General features: G+C 53.9%; 14 protein-coding genes across 14 annotated transcripts; 6 read left to right on the top strand and 8 right to left on the bottom strand.

Annotated features, from left to right (window-relative positions):
• Window positions 1-107: 107 nt before the first annotated feature.
• BAUCODRAFT_175867 (uncharacterized protein) lies at window positions 108-2,167 on the top strand. The gene has a single exon (XM_007673608.1). The coding sequence runs from the start codon at window positions 272-274 to the stop codon at window positions 2,093-2,095; it is 1,824 nt and encodes a 607-aa protein (XP_007671798.1). The 5' UTR covers window positions 108-271; the 3' UTR covers window positions 2,096-2,167.
• On the bottom strand, window positions 2,168-3,035 carry BAUCODRAFT_175868 (uncharacterized protein). The gene has a single exon (XM_007673607.1). The coding sequence runs from the start codon at window positions 2,777-2,779 to the stop codon at window positions 2,240-2,242; it is 540 nt and encodes a 179-aa protein (XP_007671797.1). The 5' UTR covers window positions 2,780-3,035; the 3' UTR covers window positions 2,168-2,239.
• A 255-nt stretch (window positions 3,036-3,290) lies between these two features.
• Window positions 3,291-4,913, bottom strand: BAUCODRAFT_61359 (uncharacterized protein; the record flags this gene model as incomplete). Its single annotated transcript, XM_007673606.1, has 2 exons — window positions 3,291-3,601; window positions 3,692-4,913. 2 exons carry the CDS (start codon window positions 4,911-4,913, stop codon window positions 3,291-3,293), a joined length of 1,533 nt encoding a protein of 510 aa, XP_007671796.1.
• A 418-nt stretch (window positions 4,914-5,331) lies between these two features.
• Window positions 5,332-6,842, bottom strand: BAUCODRAFT_81236 (uncharacterized protein). Its single transcript, XM_007673605.1, has 2 exons — window positions 6,515-6,842; window positions 5,332-6,457 (listed from the first exon to the last, which is right to left on the bottom strand). The coding sequence occupies exons 1-2, from the start codon at window positions 6,685-6,687 to the stop codon at window positions 5,383-5,385; spliced, it is 1,248 nt and encodes a 415-aa protein (XP_007671795.1). The 5' UTR covers window positions 6,688-6,842; the 3' UTR covers window positions 5,332-5,382.
• A 359-nt stretch (window positions 6,843-7,201) lies between these two features.
• On the top strand, window positions 7,202-8,623 carry BAUCODRAFT_28953 (uncharacterized protein). The gene is made up of 2 exons (XM_007673604.1): window positions 7,202-7,866; window positions 7,936-8,623. The coding sequence occupies exons 1-2, from the start codon at window positions 7,249-7,251 to the stop codon at window positions 8,299-8,301; spliced, it is 984 nt and encodes a 327-aa protein (XP_007671794.1). The 5' UTR covers window positions 7,202-7,248; the 3' UTR covers window positions 8,302-8,623.
• A 190-nt stretch (window positions 8,624-8,813) lies between these two features.
• Window positions 8,814-9,253, top strand: BAUCODRAFT_28952 (uncharacterized protein). Its single transcript, XM_007673603.1, has one exon. The coding sequence runs from the start codon at window positions 9,041-9,043 to the stop codon at window positions 9,203-9,205; it is 165 nt and encodes a 54-aa protein (XP_007671793.1). The 5' UTR covers window positions 8,814-9,040; the 3' UTR covers window positions 9,206-9,253.
• A 103-nt stretch (window positions 9,254-9,356) lies between these two features.
• Window positions 9,357-10,017, top strand: BAUCODRAFT_175725 (uncharacterized protein). The gene is made up of 2 exons (XM_007673602.1): window positions 9,357-9,792; window positions 9,867-10,017. Exons 1-2 carry the CDS (start codon window positions 9,454-9,456, stop codon window positions 9,981-9,983), a joined length of 456 nt encoding a protein of 151 aa, XP_007671792.1. The 5' UTR covers window positions 9,357-9,453; the 3' UTR covers window positions 9,984-10,017.
• Window positions 10,018-10,347: 330 nt separating this feature from the next.
• On the bottom strand, window positions 10,348-12,388 carry BAUCODRAFT_28950 (uncharacterized protein). The gene is made up of 7 exons (XM_007673601.1): window positions 11,838-12,388; window positions 11,625-11,785; window positions 11,528-11,558; window positions 11,407-11,469; window positions 11,298-11,333; window positions 10,964-11,227; window positions 10,348-10,893 (listed from the first exon to the last, which is right to left on the bottom strand). The coding sequence occupies exons 1-7, from the start codon at window positions 12,051-12,053 to the stop codon at window positions 10,399-10,401; spliced, it is 1,266 nt and encodes a 421-aa protein (XP_007671791.1). The 5' UTR covers window positions 12,054-12,388; the 3' UTR covers window positions 10,348-10,398.
• A 31-nt stretch (window positions 12,389-12,419) lies between these two features.
• Window positions 12,420-13,118, top strand: BAUCODRAFT_135403 (uncharacterized protein; the record flags this gene model as incomplete). The annotated part of the gene is made up of 3 exons (XM_007673600.1): window positions 12,420-12,731; window positions 12,816-13,039; window positions 13,089-13,118. Exons 1-3 carry the CDS (start codon window positions 12,554-12,556, stop codon window positions 13,116-13,118), a joined length of 432 nt encoding a protein of 143 aa, XP_007671790.1. The 5' UTR covers window positions 12,420-12,553.
• Window positions 13,119-13,199: 81 nt separating this feature from the next.
• On the bottom strand, window positions 13,200-15,452 carry BAUCODRAFT_61119 (uncharacterized protein; the record flags this gene model as incomplete). The annotated part of the gene is made up of 5 exons (XM_007673599.1): window positions 13,200-13,670; window positions 13,736-14,267; window positions 14,336-14,410; window positions 14,475-14,519; window positions 14,578-15,452. The coding sequence occupies 5 exons, from the start codon at window positions 15,450-15,452 to the stop codon at window positions 13,200-13,202; spliced, it is 1,998 nt and encodes a 665-aa protein (XP_007671789.1).
• Window positions 15,453-15,846: 394 nt separating this feature from the next.
• On the bottom strand, window positions 15,847-19,138 carry BAUCODRAFT_99957 (uncharacterized protein; the record flags this gene model as incomplete). Its single annotated transcript, XM_007673598.1, has 5 exons — window positions 15,847-16,506; window positions 16,543-17,053; window positions 17,108-17,276; window positions 17,539-18,355; window positions 18,398-19,138. 5 exons carry the CDS (start codon window positions 19,136-19,138, stop codon window positions 15,847-15,849), a joined length of 2,898 nt encoding a protein of 965 aa, XP_007671788.1.
• A 249-nt stretch (window positions 19,139-19,387) lies between these two features.
• BAUCODRAFT_118354 (uncharacterized protein) lies at window positions 19,388-22,754 on the top strand (the record flags this gene model as incomplete). The annotated part of the gene is made up of 2 exons (XM_007673597.1): window positions 19,388-22,163; window positions 22,225-22,754. 2 exons carry the CDS (start codon window positions 19,388-19,390, stop codon window positions 22,752-22,754), a joined length of 3,306 nt encoding a protein of 1,101 aa, XP_007671787.1.
• Window positions 22,755-22,779: 25 nt separating this feature from the next.
• Window positions 22,780-23,046, bottom strand: BAUCODRAFT_175583 (uncharacterized protein). Its single transcript, XM_007673596.1, has one exon. The coding sequence runs from the start codon at window positions 22,957-22,959 to the stop codon at window positions 22,804-22,806; it is 156 nt and encodes a 51-aa protein (XP_007671786.1). The 5' UTR covers window positions 22,960-23,046; the 3' UTR covers window positions 22,780-22,803.
• Window positions 23,047-23,271: 225 nt separating this feature from the next.
• BAUCODRAFT_81223 (uncharacterized protein) lies at window positions 23,272-25,389 on the bottom strand (the record flags this gene model as incomplete). The annotated part of the gene is made up of 1 exon (XM_007673595.1): window positions 23,272-25,389. A coding segment is annotated over exon 1 (1,776 nt), but the record flags the coding sequence as incomplete, so codon positions are not given.
• Window positions 25,390-25,749: the final 360 nt, after the last annotated feature.

Raw genomic sequence — 25,749 nt, 5'->3', positions numbered from 1 at the left:
GACACATTGAGGGTGGGCGAGGCTAGGTAGCATTGTAGTAACCGCGAGAACGCACACACTGGTTTGACCTCCCTTCCCTTATATACGCCGTATCGATAATTTGGGGAGGGAAGATGAAGTGATTGCTAAAATGTGGTCCATTATACCCGTAGCGGAGCTATTCCGCTCTCTCCTCGGTTTAACACGAAATCGGCGGAGTTCAAAGTTCGATTACATGTGTAGTTGCAGCCCATGGAGTAGCTGAGGATAAAGGTTCCGGGCTGATTCATCGATGCTTTCGAGTGCATGCCGCCAAAGCTTCAGTGTACTATCGACAGCAAGGCGCAGCTGGCATGCTCGACCAGCACAGACCCCAAGGATAACTATAAGAACAATGTCCCATGGGCACAAGCAGCCGGATTACACCACATACACTCATGCCGACCTCTTACAACGCGTGTCGGATCTGGAAGCTCAACTGCGCCGTCTCAATGTCTCTCATGAGTCTTCAACACCTGCTTCTGCACCTGGGAAGAAGTTGAGGAAGAAGGCACACAAAACGTTCGATCCAAGCAAGTATACCACACGCCTCATCGCGCTCAAATTCGCCTATCTGGGAGGCGCTTACAACGGCTTCGAGCACCACGCGAACAACACTACGCCCTTGCCGACTGTCGAAGAGGAGCTCTGGCGTGCGCTGAGGAAGACCAAGCTCATCTTCCCGGAATTTGGTGGTAGGAGCGAGGATGAGGTGTGCTGGGATGGTTGCGAGTATAGTAAATGCGGGAGGACTGATCGGGGAGTAAGTGCGTTTGGGCAGGTGGTCGGGTTGAGGGTGCGCAGTAGTCGGCCCAAGGCGGAGGCGACGGTGGATGTAGGTTCCATACCTGGCGAGAAGGCTGCCGAAGACGATAAAATGCGAGACGTGGAGTCCGCAGGCCTCTCTCCGATAACAGAGCAGGGAGCGTTCGAACACGCCAACCGGCTTCAGGACTGGCATTCAGTCCGCGATGAGCTGCCGTACATGCAGCTTCTGAATCACGTACTGCCTACCGACATCCGCGTCCTCGCGTGGTGCCCCCACCCACCACCCAACTTCTCTGCGCGCTTCAGCTGCAAGGAGCGCCGATATCGCTACTTCTTCACGAACCCCGCTTACGCTACGCCACCAGGTCCGAAGAGTGGAGAGGGATGGCTTGACATTGAAGCTATGCGCAAGGCAGCGAGGAAGTTGGAGGGTCTGCATGACTTTCGAAATCTGTGTAAGGTTGATCCAAGTAAGCAGATCACCAATTTTGAACGGCGTGTCTTTCATGCAGACATTCACGCCGTGTCATCCCCACGCTTGCCAGACTCGCACTTAGCCCTCAGCAATGGTGACTTACTGAATGGTGAGATGCCACCCATTGCGAAGTTGTCAGAGCCCGCGCTTTACTACTTCGAAGTCCGCGGGTCGGCCTTTCTCTGGCACCAAGTCAGACACCTTGTTGCCGTCCTGTTTCTGGTCGGCCAAGGTTATGAGCAGCCTTCTCTTATCGACCATCTGCTCGACATAGAAGGACATCCGCGAAGACCATTCTACGACATGGCCGATGACCGGCCGCTTGTGCTGTGGGATTGCATCTTTCCTAATCAAGCTCAGCTTCTGCTGGGTGGTCAACATCAACCTCATGACGGTATTAGCCAGCATGACGGATATGAAGATGGATTAGATTGGGTATATGTTGGAGACGACGCGGGCAACAGAGAGCCTTCTAGGGGCGCCGTCGACGAAGGTAAGTTCGGCCGCAACGGCATTATGGACGAACTGTGGGCTCTCTGGCAAGGCCATAAGATTAATGAGGTCCTCGCTGGAAGCCTAATGGATGTGGTCGAGCGGCAGGGTAGACCTTTGTCTCCTACAAGAGACGTGCCGAGCGACAATAGCCACAACCATGTGCGCAGCGATCGCGTCTTTGACGGCAGTGAGCGCCCACGACCGGTAGGCAGGTATGTTCCTGTCATGCAGCGGGAGAAGATGGAGCCGGTGGAGGTTATCAACGCGCGGTATACTGCGCGCAAGGGTCTGCCTGGCAAGCGCGTCATTGGCGACGACGGCCAGGACATGGACGAGTAGTTGTTAGGAAGTCTTAGGTCTTCGTAGGCTCGTACAAGCAGCCCTTCGCGCCTCGCCAGACTTCCTCTAGGATGTGCCGTCGTGGGAGTATGCTCTGTAACAGCCGTTAGCTTGCAGTGACCCAGTGCGACGCAACGCGCGCGTTTAGTGGCCCACCGGAAAGACCACTACAACGTTCTCCTCCCCTTCCACCACGATGCTCAAGTAGTACTTCACCGTGAAGCCTATGAACGCCTCATGGATGAAGATGTCTTGTATGGAGCTGGTCGGGATGAAACGCGTACTGCTCGTCCAGAGAACGAACGGCGAGGATGTGGAAATCTGCACACCCAGACCCCTGATCACGAGTAAAGACTCTGAAATCGATGATCGTATCGCTGTGGCGTAAAGTGTGAGGGCCACCAAGATGAGACGGTACAACCGTGGGACAGTCTGGGTAAGCACGCCGAGCTGCACTGCCCCTATCTCTGGCGTGGCCTTGACAATGACTCCAGAGAGCGCATGGTTGGCAAAAAGCATTGCGTACTCGTTTGCTAGCACGAGAATGACGGCAGTGACCGCAAGTAAGCGAAGAATCAAAGCAGCGGAGGTCGTTAGTCGATCGGTCAACGTCGATACTGGAGGACGTGCGGAAACAATGAATAGCACGGTAGTCTCAGTCGGGCGCTTGACTGAGAGTCGCATGGCTGCGTCCCGGTCTGCGACTAAAGGTATAGCATGAAGTCTGCTTCAGAAATTGATGTTGTGCCCGTCAAGGGTGATGTGGAGCACTCGGCTGTTCGGTCATCGTTATGAACATCTTGAGGTCAGGCACACTGATATCTCCATTGCTGCGACACTAGCGCGTGAACGGAGTTGACCATTGCTGGTGCATGAGAGAGTGGGCAAAAGGTAAGACAACGTATTTGTTTGTAAACGTCGGTAAGTGAGCTGCAGTCGGCCGCTGGCGGCCGCGCCACAAGCCAACCAACGCCGCACCCGGCTTTTGCTCCTGCATCGCTACATGGAAGTTGAGGTGACAGACATGGCAACGGTGTTCGCTGCCGGCTGGATGCCTATCACGAGAGAACATGCAAGTCTTTGGAACCATATCGATCGCCTCTTAAGAAGAGATGAACTGGGTATAGCGCAATGACAACATTCAACACCAACGGCGCCTGCGCTTGGATCAAACAAGACTAACGGAACCCCGTCGTTAGTCCTCCCATGGTATCTCGCTAGGTTCAAGCCTGACACAAGTCAGATAGCCCAATCCAGCAGGACCAAGGATGCTGAGGTCAAGCTCCAGAAAGTTCCGCATCAGAGGCTTAGCAAGCTCTCGTGCCAGGTCCTTGATCTCTTCCATGCGTCGCTCGAACCGCCGCAAATTGTCGCGCGTGTACAGGTCAGGCTGGAGCTTGAGAAAACGTTTCAGCTCCTCATGGTTGAGGTAGGCATTTGGCATTGAAGAGCCGAGTAAACGGTACACCCTTCCAGGACTAGGCGCCGACGCTGATGTCGGCGGTGCTGGTGGAGGTGGTTGCGCGCGTTGCGAGGCGATGTGATTGCTGCTGCTTCGACTGTTGGATCGTGCCGTGGCTGCTGGCTGACCGGTACCTGGTTGACTGCTGTCCTTTTTCATTCCTGTAGGAGCTGGGGTCGTGTTTTCGGCCAGCCATTGGCGAAATAGGCTCATGCCCAGCCAAGCCAGGTAATCGTTCGCTGGTGTTACCCTCTCTCCTCGTGTAGTCGTGAGGCTGAGCCGCCATAACTTGAACTCCACCCTCTCCTCCTGCTCACGCAATTCGTCCACTTTATCCTCGATCAGATCCATGACCGCAGCATCGATCTGCCCGCGCAGCTGCGGTGCTGCAAGCGGCCACTGCCCGACCACATGTATTAGAGATTCCGTGAATATAGTGCGCGACCGAGCCAAGTAGCCTAGCTTGAGATACGAAGGCGGATACTTGGCGATCTGCTTGAACAGTCTTGCGCCAAAGCGAAGTAGATGATGGTCAACACGTGAGCCCACGATCTCTAGCGCATCATACATGTCGGCCAGGTGCAACAGCGCTTTACACTCGCTGTAGGCGGTGGCGATGTTAATGCTGTCCAGTATCGGCGGGTACTGGTACATTGTGCGGAAAAGGTTGTCGTAGTCTTTGAGCACTTCATCGCCATGTTCTGCTGGAACGCTGGACTGCGAACGCTCATGCAGATTGAGGGCGGAGAAGTTTGTCATGCTCCGGAAGAAGTGCTCGTTCGACGCAGGCGGCTTGTTGCGGACGGGAGGCGGTGCGCCGCCTCCAAACATGGACGACGCCTCGTCTTTCCGTACGAGCATCGGCGCATCGTCCTCTGGCGTGTGCTCCCAGTCTAGTACGTACTTCCACCGCTGTCTCGCTGGCTGATCGTAGGATGGTCGCCTCTCCTGGCTGCTTGCACGCGAGCTACTTCCAACAGTCACGCTCTCATCCTCAGCAATCCTCGTCAGCGGACCTGCACCTGGCTGTTGTCCGCTCCACTCTGCACGGGTGCCTGCCTCGAAGAAGCCTGAACATTGGCTCAGGATCAGTCGGTGCAGCACGTAGCGGTTTTCCCGTCTCCCGTCCGTGCTCGTGATCAATATCTCCACGTCGCCGGTGTAGGAGAAGACTGGAAACTCGTTCTGCGGCGCGTAGGGTGTCGTGCCACCGTGGTGAGTGCGCGCATGACGATGTCGCCTTGTGTGTGAACGGCCCGATGTCACTGACGCCGCACGAGGCGCTATTGCAGGCGGTGCGGAGGGTGCGGGAGATGGTGAGTCCTGGTACGAGGGTATTCGGTGATGCGACACCATCTTTACAATCAACGCCGTCGTTATATGGCACTGGTATTGTTCTCTGTCCTTTGCCTCGAGCGCATGTCCTCCGCCCCGAGGTGCAAGTCGTGGGCTGTTGTAACACGCATACGCATTCACCCATATGGCCACATATTGACACTCTCCACGCGACTGTCCTGGGATCTCATGGCGCACGCGACCAGATGAGAGAGTCTCGATCCCAGCTCGATCAGAAACATCTCGCTTTAGTGACCTTCATAGCGGCCTCTTCACAGCCACTCAAGGCTGGGATTGATCTGAGACCTGCAGCGCGGATAAGCCGAGGTGCATGTTCTTATGGTGGCGCGAAGGCGTTTGCGGATGCTGATTGGCCGTGTACTATAACGGTCCCGGGGCTTGCTACCTGAGTAGGTGGGATTGTGGCTTACAGTAACGCATGCAGGCGAAGGACATAAATTAAGAGAATCGTATGAATGATTTATCCTACTCACTTCAAACTCCACTGGCCGTCCTTTTCCACGATCTCCACAGACCTCTTCTCATCCAAGCTTACTCGGCCAGCCTCGAGTATTGCACCGGTTGCAATCGTGTTCTTCAGCGTTGGTAGACCTCGCTTGTCCAAGTCATCAAGCGTTGCGCGGCCCTCCTTCAGGGCCTGACAGCTGTCAACAAACTTCTCAAAGCTCACATACCCGTACCCTCCTTGGCCCGCGAAGTTGCCTTCCTCGTCCGGCGCATACTTCATGTAGAAAGGGTTGTACCACATCAACCCGTTGTCGTCTTCTGTAACGTCATAGCCACGCTTGGCCTGGTTAACCCGGACCTCCCCTTTCGAGGCCATGTAGTGGAAGTACTGGTTGGAATGCACGCCAGCTTTCTGCGGTGCCGTCCATGATGCCGTATAGACACCTGTAGCTCTTCGGCCGGAGCCGTCCTTCTTCTCCCAGTCCACAAGTAATGTGATGGTGTCCTCGGTCTCCGGTACACAACCCAGGTCAGTGGCTATGCCTTTGGACGCGGATCCAGTTACCTTCGTCGGCCGGTAGTCGGGCACCATACTTTCATTGACGTCGATATGATGGCTATTGAGGTAGTAGGAGATGTCTGATTCCTTTCCCGCCCACGCTTTGAACGTCTCAAGCTGTGACTTTGGCTGGCTCATGTACGAATAGAAGTAATTGAATTCGCCGAGACTGCCTTTGATGGCTCGGTTTCGGGCATCGGCGTATGCTGGGTCATACCGTTTGTGGTGCTCGATATAGACGAAGACGTTGTGCTTGCGGCTTGCTTCCAGAAGATGTTGGTGTTCCTTCAAGAGCTTCACCGCAGGCTTGGTGATCATGACGTGAATGCCGCGTTCTATGGCATAAAGTGCGATGGGATAATGAGTCGGATCGGGTGTGAAGATTGTGATCGCATCACCAGGTGATAATGCGTCAACGGCCCTTTTGTAGGCTTCCGGATCTCTCTCCTCGTTTCCCGGAAAAGAATCGAAGGAGGTATCGAGGCCGTTGTACGCTTCCGTGATGTTCTTGTAAAGGTGCTCACGGATCGCTGGAAATCTGGGTAGACAACGTCAGGTCGCGCAGGACAATAGCTCGGGAGAGATGCAACCATACTTGTTGCCCGAAGTGCCGACCATACTCAGCATCCCAACCTTCCCTCTCCTCCGTAAGTCGAAAAGTGTCAAGCCTACAACCCCAACCTTCTTGTCGCTTCCGGACATGCCACCGCCGACGAAGCCGGTGGTGTACTCCCCAGTCCCTACCATGCAAACATTGAGAGGTGCCATGGTGTGCAGAGTCCAACTTCCGGCACCCTTGCTTTTATGTGGTCAATGTACTGAAGAGCGGACAAAGGAGATGGAGCACGCTCTAGATTGAAAGGTATACTGTACCTGAATTACAGACTATGCCTACCAAATTTAGGAATAATGTTTCCCACATGCAAGAATGTCGTAGCGCGGTCAAAGGCCGAAGTTGTGGGTTAAAGGGTACTCTTGTCGTTCTGAGCTCCCGCTTGCGGAGTCGTGGCACCCGGTCAATGCCGCGGGATGTGTTGTTATTGGTGGAATAACAGCAGCTTCTTCCATGGCAGCTCGGTCAGTTGAAGCAGTTGCCGAGCTCGCCTTCACCAGGACGAGCTCTCAACGTCAGAATTGTGTTCCGTCTCTATGCATGCATCGAATGCATCAACCGAGAGGGCCAAGTAGAGAATATTAACCGTGATCGTCGTAAACTACAATGTAGGTCTGTTCTTATCTGACTCCATTATATCATATCGAGAGGTCTCCATCACTTTCGCTATTACTTAGGACGTAAGGTCATACAAGGATCCTCACTAAACAATCACGATGGCAGCCAACGGGTCGTCCAATGGCTCGCATGCTCGCCGCCCTCTTCGAAATGGCATATATGCACCAACGATGACCTTCTTTGACAACGCGACGGAAGACCTCGACATCCCCACAATCAAAAAACATGCAATTCGCCTCGCAGAAGCTGGGCTCGTCGGCTTGGTCACCATGGGTTCGAACGGCGAAGCTGTGCACTTGACGAGGGAAGAGAAGATCGCGGTCACCAAAGCGACGCGAGAAGCGCTTGATGAAGCGGGCTTCAAAGACGTCGTGGTGATGCAGGGGTGTTCGGAGGCCGGCGTGCGATTGACGGTATCGTTATGCAAGGAGGCCGCGGCCGCAGGGGCAGAGTACGCTCTGGTGCTTCCTCCAGCATACTATCGTGCTCAGGTGTCAGAGCCCATGATTACGGATTACTACCTCTCCGTCGCCGAGCAATCGCCAATACCGATTTGCATATACAACTATCCAGGCGCGGTTAGCGGCGTGGATCTTGACAGCGACTTGATGATTAAACTGGTAGAGCAGAGCAAAGGCAAGATCTGCGGTACAAAGTTCACGGATGCCAATACCGGCAAGCTCACACGGGTTGCTGCGGCGACAAATGCATGCTCTGTGAGCAAATCCATGATTAAAATCCTTCTCGGTCTTAAACAGCGCTGACATGTTCGATCGATATTTTAGGTACAGTCGGAGGGTTCGGGCTGGGCCGCGTTCGGTGGCATTGCAGACTTCACACTCCAGACTGCAGTTTCAGGTGGAACGGGTATCATTGCTGGGGGCGCCAATGTCATGCCCAAGCTGTGTGTCAAAGTTTGGGAGCTGTGCACCAAAGGCGATCTTAAGAAGGCTCAAGAGTTGCAGAAGGTACTATCGAAGGGCGACTGGGTACTGACAAAGACGGCCATTGCAGGAACGAAGGCTGCCATTGAGATGGAGTTTGGATATGGCGGGTACCCGAGGCGGCCATTACCACGACTGAGTGAAGAGGAGCGCAAGAAGATCAAAACCGGTATCAGCGAAGCCATGAAGGTAGAACACGGTCTGTAAGTCTTGGAAGTCGGATAGGGTTCGTCGCCAAATATCGTTCGGTTCTAAGCATGGTTGGGGCCGCGGCAGGAAGCGTGCCCGCATCACGAAGTCCACTTCTCCCGACCTCTGGCCCTATGGAGGTGGATAGGGCTGTGCTCTCATCAGCATCAGTTTCCGTAGCTAACTTGCATCTAATCCGGTGAGGCTTCGTCTGAGGTGTATCTCTGAACAGTGCACTGCGGAGATGTGTGCACAAGGTCAATATAGCTCGGTCCTACCGTAGTTCGCCTTTCAAAAGAACAGCCAGCCGTTCGGAGAGCGGCCGAAGGCCGAAAACCCAGATTGCCAACTGCCCACGCCGTCTGACATGGCAGACATTCGGTAGCGCTGTGAAATCTGCCTATTGTAGCACGTATGACAGAGCCTCGAGGTTTCAGCGGCATCACGTGGAGCTGTCACCATGTTTCAGCTACTGCTTGTAAGCAATGCCTTCAAGCCACGAAAGTCATGATTTCGACCAGTGAGAGTGCGCGCAGCGTGCCCTGCCCGAGAACGTGTTTACAGTCGCCAATCGGACGAGCTAGATATTCTTGATGCAGGCTGCACGTCGAAATGAGCATTGGTGAGCTGGCAGCCTGACCCAGAAGTGGCCACCGAGAGGCGAGCTAACAGCAAGACCTTGCATTGTCTGATGTTAGTCGTTAACCGAGTACGCAAATCTTCCCATCGGACCACACAATCTCTTTGTGCATCCGAAATGTCTCCCCCCCCCAACCGCTATCTGGTAGACACAGCTCCACAACAGCAACCCGGTCTTCCACAAGGCAGTGTGGATCTGGTTCAATGCACTGACTGGGGCGCTGCCCGGAAAGATGCAGGTGTGGAGTGCTTGAATCGACGCCACAGACGCCATCCCCGGTAGTATGGCTCAATTTCCTTGCTGCAGTAACCGAGCGCATGCAGAGCATATCGATGACCCGCAATGTGTGGTGAGTGCGAGGCTTCCGATCCTGCCGCAGCGCAGACCCCATCTCATAGCGTAGAAGTTGAGTTAAGCCTGCGTCGTAGTGCTCTTGATTGAAAGACTTCTATCACCTGCATCTTCACTTCTCGGGGAATTTGTTGCACCATCCCCAGACTTCCAAGAACCGTTGTCCCCCGTACGCCAAGATGCGGCTCGATTTGATTGCGCTACTGGCAACCGTTGGCGCCACGATCGTCCATGCAGTTCCCGTCGGCTACCAGCAAGCACAGCAAGTCGTGATTGTCGGCGAGGCGTATGTCGTCCAGCTGCAGGCATACGTTCTCCAATGGAATACACCAGCTGCGCAGCTTCAATTCAACAAGATTCAAAGTCAACTCACAAACATGGGCATGTACCTTGGGGAGATTACAGACGCCACCTGCATAGATACCCCCGAATACGGAACGGACAAGGGTGTAACAGCAATATCTACACAGGCAGACGTCGTCTCAATGTTGACACAGATGCAAGTGGATCTCATCGAGGTACGTACTTGAGCGGCATAACTCTTGCTTGCTAATCATGATATCGCTAACCGTACTCACACTTCACTATGTAGCTCTCAGCAGGCATTGTTAAGTTGGATATCGAGCTTGCCGTCCTGTCCTGGCAATCCGCACAAAATGACCTTTACAGTTGCTACAGCTACATCTTCTCATCGAGCTCAACGGCATAGAGAGTCTGTAGCACTTTTGACGCAGAAACGGCTGTGATAGTATGCGCGCAGAGCAGGATGGTATGGCCTAGTTGTCGATCAAGAAGGCTATGGCGCTATGAGTACGTAATATGGATTTTACCAACTTGGGATCCTTGACGAAGTGCCCGACATGTAACGACGTACCGAGCCCACGACGGAATTTGCGTGCACATGGCAGGACATAGATCACATTGATTAATGCTGATGAGTCTGCTGTCATGGCTTAGCAATAGTTGCAGTACGGATTTTCCTGTGTCGGTCCTGTAGGCCAGAAAGCAGCCGGCGGAATCTATAGAGGTAATGCAACGTCACGGTCAAGTTTGGTTCCCCATACAGGACGAAGACTTGTCATACTGTCTGCACGTTGTTCAGACAAGTTGTCATGCTCGTATAGCTATTGCGCCTTAGCCCGGCCGTTTGCCGGCTTATCTGACCGACTACCGTTGAGCAGCTTGCCCAAGAATATATCCCTTAATGTGAAGCCCCAATTGATGAAGTAGTCAACCAACAATACAATGAGCAATGCAGCGCTCAAGCCTCTGAAAGCCGCCGAGTCCATCTCGTTTGCGAACATGATAAATGCGGTATTGACTGTGGCCATCGGGAAGATTGTACCCCACCAAAACATCGAATACTTCATCTGTCGTTTCAAGCATGTTTCCACAATGGTGTAAATGGCGAAGAAGGCGAACAGGAGCGCCATACCAGTTGACAGCAGTCCGAAGAAAGTGCCGATTGTAGACAGCACAGAAGCAGCGGAGCTTGTCAGGAAGACACCTCGGTTGTATTTGCCAAAGTTCATGCTTGCCGCGTTACCAAGCGCTTGAAGCGCTGCGCTGGTTTGTCCACAGGGCCCGACAAGCAAGAGCAAGCTTGGAGTCTGCGGTGGCTAAGATAGATGGGTCAGAGGGTCAGCGTGTATCAAACGTCTGAAGCGTTCTAAAGTCCAATCCGCTTACCGGCGGTAGGCCATGGTTCATTAGGCGGACGAAATAGGCCGCATAGACCATGAGGGACACGAAGAAGCCAATACCGGTCAATAGGTAGCCGACGATGATGACCGGCACAGCGACTGGCGCATTGATATGAGCGGAGTAACTCGTGATGAGGCCTCCTACCAAAGCATCCGTTGTTGTCCCAACGAAAGGTATGACGAGGGCTGGTGACATGTCTTTGGTGCTTGTGATCGTCGTCTTCGACAACATCACTATGACCGTGATAGCCTAAGGATGTTGACGGTAACCGTCAGCGTGGGTTCCAACAAGAGACCAGCTCAATAAAAGTCTGGCGTACAATTGAGACCATAACAGCGGTGCCAACCCACCAAAACTAGAGGTGTTGGGCATTACAGTCAGCGTTGGCTCAGGAATGGTATGGGGCTTATAATCGGGGCTTTGCCTACCACGACCGCTACGAGAAAGAAGGCATGTCCGCCCCAAGGTGCTGTGGAGACGGTGAGTCCAACCTTCCGAGAACCATTAGCAGATTTTGCGTTGCGTGAATAGCGTCTTCCAGCTACGAACCTGAGACACTATAGTGAACCATGCAATAGGCCTGGAAATTTGGATGTCAGTAATCGGTCATAGATGCCGAGAAGCTGTCGCTCATGGCTGAACTCACACTGCTCCAGTCATGGTGAGTTCGGTAGGATTGCTGGACATCGACTCAACTATCGCCTTGGGGAAGAAGGTGATTCGCAGCAAGAGCACGATGAAGAATGTCGTAAACAGGACGATGTTGAAGACGAACATGATCGTTGATAGAATTGCCAAACCACGAAACTGTACATCGTCACCAACAAAACTCTCCCTCCATATGGACTTCTATACACACCTGCCATGGTAGCTGATGCATAAGTATGCTAAGAATGCCCGTGTTCATCGATACTGTAAACCAGAGGAAGGAGAAGTTCTCAATGATCGTGGCGACTCGTCCACGCGCAGGCTTGGTCGCGCCCCCAGATTCTTCACGATGGTCGCTTTCGCCGTTCCCCTCAGTGTCTCGATGGCTCCCATAACCGTTTTGCTGTTCTGCCTCCCGGCTGGACATTTCCGCGAAGTAGGTACGGATAAGTGGCGCAAAATATGCAGCCAGAGACTAGGATGGTTGATCTAGATGGTTGCTCTATTCCTCTCGTGAAAAGCGTACCTTGTCTGCAGCGTCCTTCTCCGGTACTTGTATGGCATCAACGGTGAAGTACTCGTAAGTAGTAACGGGCCGTTCTCCGTCAACCCGGAAGAGTGGTGTTTGCAATGATGTCAACATTGAGCCACATGCCTTTTCACTTTGACTAGTAAAGGCTGTTACGTGATGGTCATTTACCTGTCGGTACTGATCGGAGAAGTACACGCCTTGCGCTGTGCGCAGAAGGCGATGGACAAAGTGGGAAAGCAAGCTGTCGATGACTACCACTACCGAGAGCTGATTTCATCTTTCAGCCGGCAGGCCGCTTGCCGAGGAATCTCGACTTTCATTGTCTCGTTGATCGCAGGCAGGTCAATGCAACGCAACTACTGCGACGGTTGCTACGCTTGGATACTGTTCACAACATGAGCCAATATCAAGCCGCTGTACCGAGTGACGGCTCAGTGAAGCATGAAATTCGGAAATACTATGAAGAGTTTTACGCTACATCAGACACGCCTGATGCTCATGAGAAGTATGCTGCCGGTTTCACCAGGGATGCAAAGCTTATTATGGCATCGAACGAAGCGAATGGGACCCAAGGTGGGTATCTCAGTCTTCCTACGTCCAACTCCCCGACTGCTACAATGTAGCAACACGCGCCATAACTAAAAGCCGTTGCAATAGAAATTCTGAAGATGCGTGAGGGAATGTGGGAGAAGGTTGCAAAACGCTCGCACAAGCCAGCCCAGATCTACTCCTTCGGTCCCGGCAGCAACGACGTAATGTTGCTCGGGACGGTAGACTACGAGCTGAAGGACGGCAGGAAGACTACCGTCGATTGGGCGGCGCGCTCACAATTCGCGGAAGAGGCCGGTCAGCTGAAGATGAGCTTCTACCAAGTCTACCTCGTGAGTCGCTTCAGCCGTGCTGTCGCAAGCTCAACTGATTTTCGCGAAGGACACAGCAGCCATGGCGAAGGCTCAGTGAATTGCTACAGGTCTGAGCCCGCTTTCCCAACATGTAATACATTTTTTGGTGTCGTCGACTCTGCAAGAAGGCATTAGAAGTCTAGTTAAACCACGCGTCAGTGAGTCTGCCGGACAATGCTCCTCTCATGAACCCTCCATTTGCAGCAACAAGCCCGGCATGCATTCCAGCGGACCTCTCTCTCGTCCGCAGTGTCTGTACACTGGCTGCATGCGTTTCATTGTTCCCAGGTCCAAACGGAAATTCGTCGATTGGGCAGGTTGTATTCACTGGCGGAAGCTCTCCAGTCTGGAAGTAGCGTCGGATGTACGTGGTCGTGCAGTTACTAGTCGCAGAGCTAGAGCAATGTCCGGCAGAGTCTTGGGTGAGCGCCACGGCGCCTTCGAATCCTTTAGCCATCATGAGAGCATGCTTGACTGGTGTGACAGGGTCCGCAGTGTTGCCAATGAGGAGTAATGGGTGGCTTGTCTTCGCAATCCATGGTCCTTCGAACCTATGGTATGGACGGATCGAATAGTGGACACAGTGCATTCTTATTGTGCTCCACATTGACTATTAAGAGACTGTTAGCGGTGTTTTGAGACAACGAGAAGCGCGTGTGCCCGTTGAATACATACCCCGATACTCGGCGAGACAGCAGCCAGCTCCTTCGTGTAGGCCTCGAAGGTCGTTCGGTTCACCCAGCTCTGATCATCGCCATCCGTGCAGGCGATTGACATTGTGGCGTCGTAAGTCATGCTCAGGGCAGAATGGTTCCTGAGCGGCACGATTGAGAAACCCGAGCCGCGTGACCCTGGGCAAGTCGGCTCGTGGAATGGTCGCAGCAGCTTTGCGAACTCAGTGCCATCGCCTCGCTCGAGACCAGCAAGCACGTTTGCAATATACGGGAAGGACTGCATGGGCGAGTAAACCCCTGCAAAGATCAGGTTCTTGACATCGCTGTAAGTAATCACCTCCGGGTTCGGCAGAACGACCGGTAGCGGATTGTGGTAAAGGCTGTTCGATATCCTTTCGACACGAGCGCGGACTCCGTCAGCAGTGGTTTCGCCAGTCTTGTTTGCGAGGACACAAGCCGGATAGCCCGCACGAGCGCAGTGAAAGAAGAACTGGCTCCAGTCTGCCTCAGTGTCGTCAAGATTATCTGACCACCTAAAAGCCATATGCATTAGCGATGCTTCGAAGAACCGGCGGCCAATCCGATAGCGGCTGCAACGTACAATGATGCCTTGTAATTGTATGCGTTAACCACGCCGTCAACGACCAATCGATGAACACGATCAGGGAACATCGCACTAATAAGCACAACCGTTAGCGACATTTTGCGAGGCCGCCAAAGCAGATAGCACCATCACGTACGCGAAAGTGTTGCCAAGATACGTGCCATAGCTGAAACCCCAGTATCTGTACGAGACGCAAACCTCAGTCAGTCACTTCTCGCTTGAGATAGATGCTCGCTTACAGTATCTTCTCCTGGCCACGCTGGTAGACCAAGCTATTCGGAACTGGTGTTCGTGCAGCTAGGCCTAGGATGCGCCTCGACTCTTTTTCGCGCCACTCGCCATGCTTCTCAACGATTTCAAGCATGTCACGAGCAACCGAAGCCGTTGTAACATACTTGCGCATATCTGGCCAACCTTCCAGCAACGGGAGGGAACAGCTCTGGCTCCGGGCAATCGACATCGACCACAGACGTCCAAACGCAGCATCTGAGGCCTCCATCACGCCCTCCTCCATAACACGTACCTGCCAGGCCTGATCGAGGCCCAAGTTCTTGATGCATGCAATGCCAGGTCTCGTACGGACAACACCACGCGGATCGAAGGAGATGAGATCGAAGTACTTGCCCTCTGTACCGTTCGCCGCATCAATGGTATCACGAACATGCTTAGCCGAGCGGAGTACCAAGCCAACACCAGAGCCTCCGGGTCCGCCTGGGTTCAGGAGTACTGCTCCGCCGTACTGGGCATGAGTGATCGGGACGACGGCAGGACGTCTGATTACGGCGAGGCTGATAGTAGCCTTGGTGGTCCCGTTCCACCAGTCCATCGGTAACTGCAGCCTTGCACACTGCAGGTCATCGTAGCACTTAGTGTACTGCAGGTAAGGTAAAGTCGGTATGTCATCCCATACCGCCTCGTCGTCGTCGAGCGAGGCTTCTTTGGGTGCTGTCCCTTTCGCGCTAGTCCATGTCACCTTGATCGATTGCGTCGCTCGTACAAGCCAGACACAGAAAAGGGCAGCCGCCAATATCTTAGCCAGTCGTCTTCCTGTAAAGTGTGCCGACCCTGGCTGAGATGGAACGCCATGAGTATGGAGTATGCTTTCTTTACTCATCTTGACGTTCATCTGAGTGTAGGATGCTCAATCGGACGGTACTGGAAGAACAGAGACATACTTAAAGCACCCGCATGAAGTAGTCCCAAGCTACGGGTGTCGGTATCGCGAACTCCACCTGCCAGAACAGGCAGCTAGAGCGTCAACCCCGATGGCCGCATCCTTGGCAGGAGCGGACTGCATACCCCAAGATAAGAATCGCAAGTGTAGAACCTTTTGTATGTCTACGCCGGTATCCTAGATACCGACTGTCCGTTGTGAGGAGTGTTTCGCAGCTTCTCCAACGGTACGTCGGCACTGCCCCATTCCACTCAAGTAAGCGGCTTACGTCGCAAGCACGTGGAATCGACTCTATGCTACACAATACTAGCATACTACTAGCAACCAGTGAAGGTCACTGTTTGTGAGATTCATTGACTCCAAGCACCCAGCCCAACCCGCTAGTCAGGCCACCCGTGACGGCGTTAGCAACAATGTCTCGTTTTCTGACCCTTTGCGTTTGAGCTGAGAGGCCGCCCTCACCACCTAAACTGCCCGTAGAGTCTTCCAGCCCTCTTTGTTGCTCTGCGGAAGAGCGCGAGGATGCCGAAGCTACGGAGCGTAACGGGAAAGCATTCTTGCTAAACGCTCGTGCTGCGCTCCGTGTAAGATCGAACATACTCATCGGAGCATCACCTTCGCTGTTAGCTTGACCGGTCATGCGACCCATTTCTCGTCGCTTTTGGTTGAGCAGGAGTTCGGGCTGCTCGCCTGTGATGGTGAAGTTGCCAGGAACCGTACTGGGTCCGCCACTAAGGCGTTTGTCGGCTCTGTTGTCGAAGTCTTCCATAGCTTGCTGTTGTGAAAGCTGCAGACTTGTCGTCTCTTCTTCGCAGCGGCGCCAAGCTGCTAGGATATCTGTCAGTGCTGAAGTAGGTGCTAGAAGCAGAGCCAGAGAAAGCAGCTCCATGCGTTGTTCGAGGCGCCGGAGCGTGGGTGGTGAGGCGGTTGACGGTCGGTAGCGTCCTGCCAAAAAGGCGGCGCGCCACGACATGTCGTCTTCCGTGTCGCGTTTCTGCCTAACCTGGCTTGATGTACTCCCAGCAGAGACGTTGCGTTTGTGCGAGGATGTTTCGCGCTCCCGACTTGACATCGCCGAGATTTCTGTACTAGAGGGAGTCAAGCGGTTCACAATGTACGAGTACGCTGTCTCAAAGTCATCTTCCCGAAGTGCGGCTTGCACAGCCATGAACGTAACCCTTCGTTCTGCCTCTTTGCGGTGCTTTTCCAGTATTAGATCGCCATTCCCAGTGGCGACTCCCCTCAGCGTCTCATCTGCATCAACTCGTGACGTCTCATCCTTGCGAGGTAGACCAGCGGAAACAAGATTGCGTGCAATGCTTGTCAGATCGTCAAGTTTGGTATAGCTCCTCGGATTCTGTTCGAGTATCTTGTCGAGCAACGCGACTGGATCTGCACTGACGCGTATGCTGACAGGTTGAAATGGCACGCCGTGTTGCAACGTGAGTGAGTAAAACGACAGTGAGTGCGTTGCAGTGATGAGCGCGCCCGCTTGGCGAAAAGGCACGCTGTCTGGGAAGTGTGGCTTGAATGCAGTGATGCTGCAACCCCGCGTTAGCTCAGGGGTGAGGAGCGTAGAGAAGCGGGTTGCTTACATGTCGTTCGCTTTCTTCATACCACCTCTGGTTTTGTTGCCGTTGCTCGCGCCGTCATATGCTTTCATCGCTTGCGCAAAGACAACGCACTCGACGGTATCATTTGGCAGCAACTGTCCGGCCTTGTTGCTCTCATTCGTGAGATAGAGTCTAGTCGCCATCTGATAGCCTATCACGTTCGCGATCCGTCAGCCACGCCGCGGGATGTCACACGCTGTATGTCATCTTCTGTGGTGACGAACGGGAAGCTCAAGTTTTCTTCCGCGTCTCCAGCAAGTGCATCTGTGTTCTGCACGGGATCCACTTCGTCCACTGAGCAGATAAAGAGAGGAGTAAGCATATGAGATACATTGAGCCGAGTCGAGCAATTGCTTCGAACAGCCGAACAGAACAAGAACACAGTTGCAGTGAAAGGGTCTCGCCAGACTTACAGCTCGTCTCGATAAAGCATCCTAGCATCTCCTCCTCGAACAACTTCCTTTGGATCTTGCCGAGCACACCTGCACCGGATGTGGCATTGCCTTCGTCATTCTGCTCGATACCCCAGTTCCACAGCCACATCAGCTTCGCTCGATCCGACGCCCATTGCGTCTCGTCTTTGCGAGCGCCGGACCTACTGAGGCCATGCAGAATCTTGCGCAAGACCACGAGTTGTTCCTCAGCATTGCCGTAGAATTGGAGCTTTGCCACGCTGACTAGCGACATGGCGTGACCAAGCCCAGCAAGTTGGTAGGCTGAGTAGACCATCATCTGCAGCAGCATGTACGTCTCCAATCGTGGCGTGGTCAATGGATGCTCGGGTGAGAGAAGTCTGTCCGGCGCAAGATCCGCAACAGTTTGCGAAGCGTCTAGGCTAGTTGTATGCCTTTCAATCTTCGGTAGCGAGTCAACCGAAGTTGCAAGGTCCGGAGGCGGGATGAAGTCGAGTAGCTCAGCGAGGCGAGCAAGGGTGCTATGAGCACCCTTGACAGTCTCTTCCGTGTCGGCTTCGGCAGCATAGCAAGATGCAAAGACGGCTTGTGCGTACTGTTGCTCAAGCTTGCGTTGCATCTCGTCGTCTAGGTAGTCCCTGCTTTTGCCGAGACCGCCCAGATCCACGTCGCCCGGTCCGTCCCAATCCTCGACACAACGTGTGACCATTGAGAAGTGGGATTGTGCATGTGAGACTAGCCACTGATACATGTATTCCCAGTCATGACCGGTCTTGTCATCCTCTGTGACGCCGGATAGCGATATCTTGCTCACGCGCTCCGTTACTTCTTCCGCGCCGTCATATCCACGAGGCTTTACAGCGTGGTCGTGGTCAAGCTTCCGACGCTTTCGCTCGGTGTGCCCATACATCCAAGGCCCGACAAGTCCTTTCACGTCGCGTGCAAGTACCGAGTCCTTGTGCGTGCTTTCAACGTCATGCTTCTCTGCCTTGACGAGCAGATAATCGATGCCTTCTCGGCCCTCCAATGCCTCAAACTCGACCAAACCCAGGCCCTGCGCATCTTTGTCGTTCGGATAGTATTCAAGCTCGAGTCTGAGCATGGGCAATACCACACTGACGTACCACATCCTGAGGAAGTCATTGCGGTCTAGGAACGGCTCTACGAGGCGAGGTATCAGATCCAGCAGACCCGTTTCCCGGTCAATACGGCACGCTCGATGGCACAGAAAGCGCGTGAAGAGATCGGTCGGCGCATGTGGTGGGAACTTGGGCGGGCGTACCTCCAGGAGATGTAGCTTCTTGACTTGTTTCTGCGCCTGTTGCTCTGAGAGTTCCTTCACCGGGGTAGTATCGACCACGATATCTTCGCGGTCGTAGTCCAGGTACAACCTGCTCGCCACTTCTTCGGCATACTTGATGTATTCGTTGGGGTCAACACTCTCCGGTAGATACGTGAGGAGAATGCGCAGCACAAGCTCCGGATCTAGCGCATCAAGGCGCGTGGGCGTGAAGGAGTGGAGTGCCTTGATATTGGCAGACGAGGCATAGTGGACGGCGAGCAGGATGCATTGCGCCGGTGACAGGTCTTTTACCGACATTGCGGAGTTGTTCGCCAATTTACCACCATCTCCAGCAGCGCCTCGGGTCCCTTACTTATGCATAATAAGAGCAGCAGAGCGAATGCCAACAATTTAGAGTTGATGCCAAAGCGCCACTCCTGCAAGCCCACCGCCACAGATGTCAAGCGGCGCTCAAGCGGCGCTCTGGTGGGGCTGATATGGAGCCTCGGAGCTCGCCATTGATTGCAGACTTGAGAATTGACCGACCACTCATCATGCTTCGACGATATGCCTAGGACGTACTACAACCCCATCGCATTCGCGCCCGCTCAGGTAACAATATGGACATTGATTGTATATATTGCGTTATTGGTGACTCTGCTGTGGCAACACACAACCGTTCCGGCTGCTCCAAACAGTCCCACTCCGTCCAAGGGTATCAATCTCACAGAGGCATGGCTTGACCTGGACTTCATCAGCAACGCCTACCATCCTGGGGGTTCGCACAGGAACGATGCGGTACGGCAATACCTTGTTGAGCGAATTGAGGCGATATTGCTGCGCAACGGGGTAGCCTATGAGACCGTGGCGAAACCCAGCAACCCGACAGAAACTGCACCACCGTCAATCACCTCTCGGACAAGCTCTTCGCTTACGAGTAGCACGAAGCGGTCATCTACTGCTTCATCTACAAGCAGCTCTCGCATCTCCACAACTCGCTCGAAGCCGAAAACATCCTCTATCTCATCCACGAGCGACTCCACGACAACCACCCGGTCGCCTGCCACGTCCTCCACTAGCAGTACCTCATCTACAAGCAGTATCTCATCTACAAGCAGTACCTCATCTACAAGCAGTACCTCATCTACAAGCAGTACCTCATCTACAAGCAGTACCTCATCAGCAAGCACTAGCCAATTCTCGACCACGTCTTCGATCACGAGCAGCTTGACTACATCATTGACACGCTCCACATCGGATCAGGACGTGAAGGCTGTCACACTTTGGCCATATGACAGTTCGAACGTTACTTTTGCCGACACCTGGCGTAATGGATCCTGGACCGTGTACCATGAAGGCACCAACGTCCTCATATACATCCGCGGTCGTGAGGACCCAGCCGGTCATTGGTGGTTGACAGACTCCAAGTATAGTGGCCATGGCGGTGTGCTTGTCAATGCTCACTACGATAGCGTTTCCACCGGTTTCGGCGCAACAGATGATGGGGTGGGTGTCATCACGATCCTGCAACTCCTTTCGTACTTCACAACAAGCGGCCAGCAGCCTGAGCATGGTCTCGTACTCCTGCTCAACAATGATGAGGAGCAAGGTCTATTTGGGTCTCACAACTATTTGCAGCATCCGATGAGTCAGTTCACCCATACGTTCCTTAACCTGGAGGGTGCAGGCGCTGGTGGCAAAGCCGTACTCTTTCGCAGTACAGATGCCGAGGTGACTGGGTTCTACGCCAAATCGCCTTATGCGTTCGGCTCAGTCGTTGGCAATGATGGATTCAAGCGAGGCTTAATCCGGTCAGGAACAGATTACTCTGTGTTTACCGAACTACAAGGTATGCGTGGGTTGGACGTGGCTTTCTTCGGCCCGAGAGCGCGATACCACACAAACGAGGATGCGGCACGCGAGACGAGTCCGAATAGTGTCTGGCACATGCTTTCTGCTTCCATACGTACGGTGGAGAGTCTCACGAGCTACTCTGGTGACGAATTTGACGGCTCGGTGACCAGAGAAGGCCGCTTGAATCTCAAGAGTGGTTCAATCGGCGTCTGGTTTGATCTCTTTGGCCGTGCCTTCGCGGTGATACAACTGAATGCCCTCTTCGCGCTCTCTGTCACGCTACTGACTGCCGGACCTATCCTGCTCATCATCCTCGAGGTATTACTGGCACGATATGGGAAGTGGTATCCCTTCAGTCGCAAAACATATCTTCACTCCGCAGAGGATGACAAGCCTGTACTTTTGCATGGTTTCAGAGGCTTCTTTCGCTTCCCCATCGCATTTGGCATCGCCACTGCAGCGGCCGTCGCCGTGGCGTTCCTGCTGACGAAGGTCAACCCGCTTATTGTGTACGGTAGTGAGTACGTGGTATGGGCAATGATGCTCAGCGTCTGGTTCGCCGTCGCTTGGTTCTTTCTTGCGGGCGGAGACCGGGTAAGGCCTACTGCGCTGCAGAGAATGCACTGTCTGCTATGGCTTTATGTGCTCTCGTGGATGGTGCTTGTGGCGGCAACCGTCGGCGAGAACAACTTTAAGCTTGCGAGCGGATACTTCATCCTCTTCTACCAAGCGTCGATTTCAGCGGCCCTTTTGATCTCATACCTGGAGCTCTTCGCTTTACCTAGCAAGACGAAGTACGCCGAGCACGTCACTAATGTTACGCGTGATAGAGATCACGCAGATGCTGTGGTCGATGCACATGGCGACGAAGACGATGATGGGCCCACTGAAAGAACGGGATTGCTTGGAGGCCGAAGCGGCGATCGAGGTGGTGGGACCTTCAAACGTGCACATCCCGAAGATGAGATATTGAATGCTAGCGACGACCCCTATGTCAACCAGGCTTTCGGAGACGAGCAGGCTTGGTCGAGCTCGCTACCGAAGTGGACATGGATCCTACAGTTCCTTCTCATTGCGCCCATCAACATCATTCTTGTCGGGCAAATAGCACTTCTGACCACGGAAGCGACACATCAAACTCCAGCAGATGGCAACCCAGTCCTGCCGATCTACCTATTGATGGCCGCACTGTCTGTGTTACTGATGCTCCCACTCACACCCTTCCTGCACCGCTTCACGTTTCAAATTCCAACATTGCTGTTTGTGGTTTTTGGTGGATGTCTTGTCTTCAACCTCGTCGCATTTCCGTTTTCTAGGGATGCAAGGCTTAAGATCTTCTTCCTGCAGCAGGTCGACTTGCAGAGTGGGCACAACAATGTGACCTTGTACGGGATTGATGGGTATCTCCAACAAGTCGTCGCCGCGTTACCGAGCGCTTCAGGTCAACCTATTCATTGCAGTGAAGGCGGGCTAAAAGACGGGCTGACATGTAAGTCTTCCATCGTCATGACGCACATGGATTCCGCACATTAAGCTAACAATACCTGCAGCATGTACATGGCCCGGTTTAGCGCCACAAATTCACAGCTTGAGCGAGAAATCCTCGCCGGCCACTATGGCAACTTACAGTAACGGCACAAGTCTTCACAACTCCACCAGAGCGTATCAAGATTGGCTCAACTACCGCGTCGCCACCTCCAACGCCACCTCGGAGGCCATCTTTACGCTCGGCGGCATGTCAACCAAACAATGCCGCATCCTTTTCGATCACCCCGTCTCTTCAATCAACATCTCGGGCTCCGGCCCCCCAGATCCACGTTTTCGAAAAATATCTCACGCCGACGGTACCTCCCAAGTGCGGCTCGTCAGTCGAGATTGGGGGAAAGACTTTGAGGTGAGCGTCAAGTGGGCGGGTGACGGTACGGACGGGCAAACGGGTAAGGTGCAATGTGAATGGGCGGAGAGCGAAGGGCATCAGATCCCTGCGCTTGACGAGGTGAAAAGGTTTGCGCCGGTTTGGGCGGCGGTGAGCAAGGCTGGCGATGGGCTCGTGGAGGGGTTCAAGCGGTGGGACATATGAGATGTGGGTCCAATCGCAGTGCGAAGGCGAGGCAAGAGCGCTGTCCATTTCAGGTGAAGTGTGCCAGTGTCGAGTAACGCTTTAATGTCTTAGCTAGTTGTACATAAACTGCTACGTGTTGGTCGCGACATGACGATAGGACGCTTGCTGCACTACTGAGCCGGTATTGGCACCTATATGAGGGGCATCCCACGCCGCTGGTCATTGCTCAGTATGTGCAGCTTTCCATCATTCCTCTCTTTGAGCTCTGGAGGAGGTGCACGCTTGCTGCCATGCGATACCATAGTACGTGAACGCGGAAGAGTGCCCATTCTCCCTCTGCTTACCGCGTTCAGCTTCGCAGCCCATCATCTTGGTCTGCGTGAGGGGCGGGAGGCCTTCAAACATCCAACGGAGCTCCGCCCATCGTGTACAGCCCCGTCGGAGAAGGTTCTGGCGGGCGCTCAGGACCGAACACAGGCCGTCTCACCTTCTCCCTCTTGCTCACATAGTCCCTCTCATTAGGCTTCAATGCCGCTCCACCATCTTCGTCCTTACCAATCCCCCACCCCTCATGGTCATCCTCCACCCTCTCCACGGCCGCCGCAAGCGCGTCCTCCCGCCGCTTCTCCTTCACCTCTTCGTGCTTGACCTCGACATCCTTCTCAGTCTCTACGGCGGCTTTGACGCAAATGGCGAGCATAGCGCGAAGCGTGTAGACGGCGTCATTACCGGCATTATGTAGACTCCAGCCCTCAAGGTCGAAGTGGTACAGCACACGGCCGAGCGAGGTGGGGTTGTTGTCGCCGGTGTAGGAGCGGAACATGATGGCTGTGTCCATGGCTTCGAGCAGGTTACTGCGATTGAGGACGCTGAAGCCGATGGATTGGAGGTAAGCTATGTCTTGACCGGTACCGTGGCCGAGGAGGACGATGTTGCGCCTCTCCTCCACGCCATCCTTCATTGGTAAGTCCGTCGCCTCACCTTGACTAGACTTGCTGAACGGCTCATGGAAGCAAGCGGTCAGCTGCGAGGCGATCACTTCTTTACCAACGAACTCGCTCTTGCCGAACTCGAAGCGATCGGGAGAGCCCTGCACGAACTTGCTGTTGACGAGCTTCTTGTGTTCGACAATGCGGAAGTGGCGCGCGCGGATGTGCTTGTGCCACTCCTCGCCTGCTCGGCCGGGTGCTTGACCTTGAAGGTCTCGTGTGTCGAGTGTAGCGACTCCGACCTCCGTGACGACCTTGGGTGACAACTCATACGCCTCGGCATCGACTGCGATGAAGATCACATCCAGCTCGAACGGATACGGTACCGGCTCGGTCGGATCCAGTGTCGAAAGAGACAAGCTATTAATACCCAGTAGCGAATCCTGTTCGTTCTTCTGCCGGAGTCCAAGCAAGCGTTGAGCGCGAACCACTTGCTTGCCCACCTCTTGCCGCCTGTGTATTGCAGCTTGCTGACCACCCTTCCTCTTTGCCTTGGACTTGTTCTTGTTGAGCTCAGTGACACGGTCAACCATGTCTTTGTACGCTTCAAGGGTGCGGTGCTCAGGGATCTGCATCTGCTCTGGGAACGGGATAGACGCCGTAAGCTGTTCATATTGTTCCTTCGACATACTCTGACCTAGCCACCGCGGACGAAGCTCGTCCGGAAAGTCGTCTAAGCAGAGAACCAAGCCGTCATCTACTAACTCATTGGTGATCTTGACGTGGGCTCTCGGAAAGGCTTGGTTGATTTCGTCCAGCAAACTCTGCAGCTGATGTGTTGGTACGAAAGTGAGAGGCTTGGAAGTTTCATAAGCCGCTGACCAGAGGTAGAAGAAATCCCACGGTCGATCGTAGATCTTGTTCGCGTCGAAGAAGGCGGTGGCAAGTGGCTGCATGTACTCTTTGCTGACGAACTTGTAACAGTACCTTGTGACGGCCAGAAATGGAGTGAAGGTGATGCCCCGCGGTGCTGAAGTGCCCATGTGAGCGGTCGAGTGATTGACCGCGTAAGAAGGTGGGAAAGATGACATTTCAGAAGCTTGAGCACCAGGGATCTGATGCTGTGAATAATCTTGGTCAGAAGCTTGTGAAGCCTGTTCGCGAGCGGCACGTGCAGCTTTGTCTTCTTCTTCGTTGCGCTTGGTCTGGGCGATGACTTCCTCGAGCGATGGTAGTGTCTCGAATGGATCTCGGGTGCTTGCCTGAGGCGGAGCCTGTTCTTCATTGTTCTTCGGCGGTGCTGCCATAGCCCGCTTGGGTGGCAGGTTTTGTTGCCCGCCCATGAGTGCTACAAATCGCTCGTAGCCACTCGGCTGTGCCATTGCAGTGGTAGAGCTGTTGGGTCAGTCAAACGTACGAACCGGAATGGCGTGCACAACAGGGGTCAGTTTGGCTGATGTAGTTGAAGCAGAGATAGGCAAGCAGGTTAAGGAAGGCAGGAAGCTTGGGGGCTATGAAGACCAAGCAGATCATATTACGTGAAACGTGGATGGTGTGAATGTCGATCTGAGCGGTCAAATCACTGCGGCGTTGTGTGTCAATGTAAGACGATTGTTCGTGCTACCTGTCCCGCCGGATGCACGATGGAAGATGCCTTGCATTCCCAGACTTCTTTACGAGAGTCGTCCCGAGTGAGAACAGCCTAGACGGCATTGATTTGCTGCCATTCTCGTAATGAACTTGGCCTCCACGATGCCCACATACGATTGAAGTGTAATGATGGATAGAGCGTGCATAAGGTATCTGCAAGGGTTCATATACAGATACAGTGTACATAAGCTAAGCGTTCAGCGGAAGCCTCGGCAGTGGCTTGGATTAGGCTTCGTGCGAGTCGTGTTGGCGCGTGGGCAGCAAAAACGCATCGCGTTGCGCCGGAGGATGCGGAACGTTATGGGTCATCAGCCTGACATCAAGCCTTTGCTTGCCAGTGCGTCTGACACCCGCGACTATCCCGATGTCGCAAACACCGTTGCCGCCACGCTTGATATGACGTGACACATATTCGAAGAGCAGCCGCAGCAGGC

The sequence above is a fragment of the Baudoinia panamericana genome (assembly GCF_000338955.1).
Source record: "Baudoinia panamericana UAMH 10762 unplaced genomic scaffold BAUCOscaffold_1, whole genome shotgun sequence".
Classification (NCBI taxonomy): domain Eukaryota; kingdom Fungi; phylum Ascomycota; class Dothideomycetes; order Mycosphaerellales; family Teratosphaeriaceae; genus Baudoinia; species Baudoinia panamericana.
The sequence above is the reverse complement of the archived record's forward strand: the minus strand, read 5'-3'. Positions and strand labels throughout refer to the sequence as shown.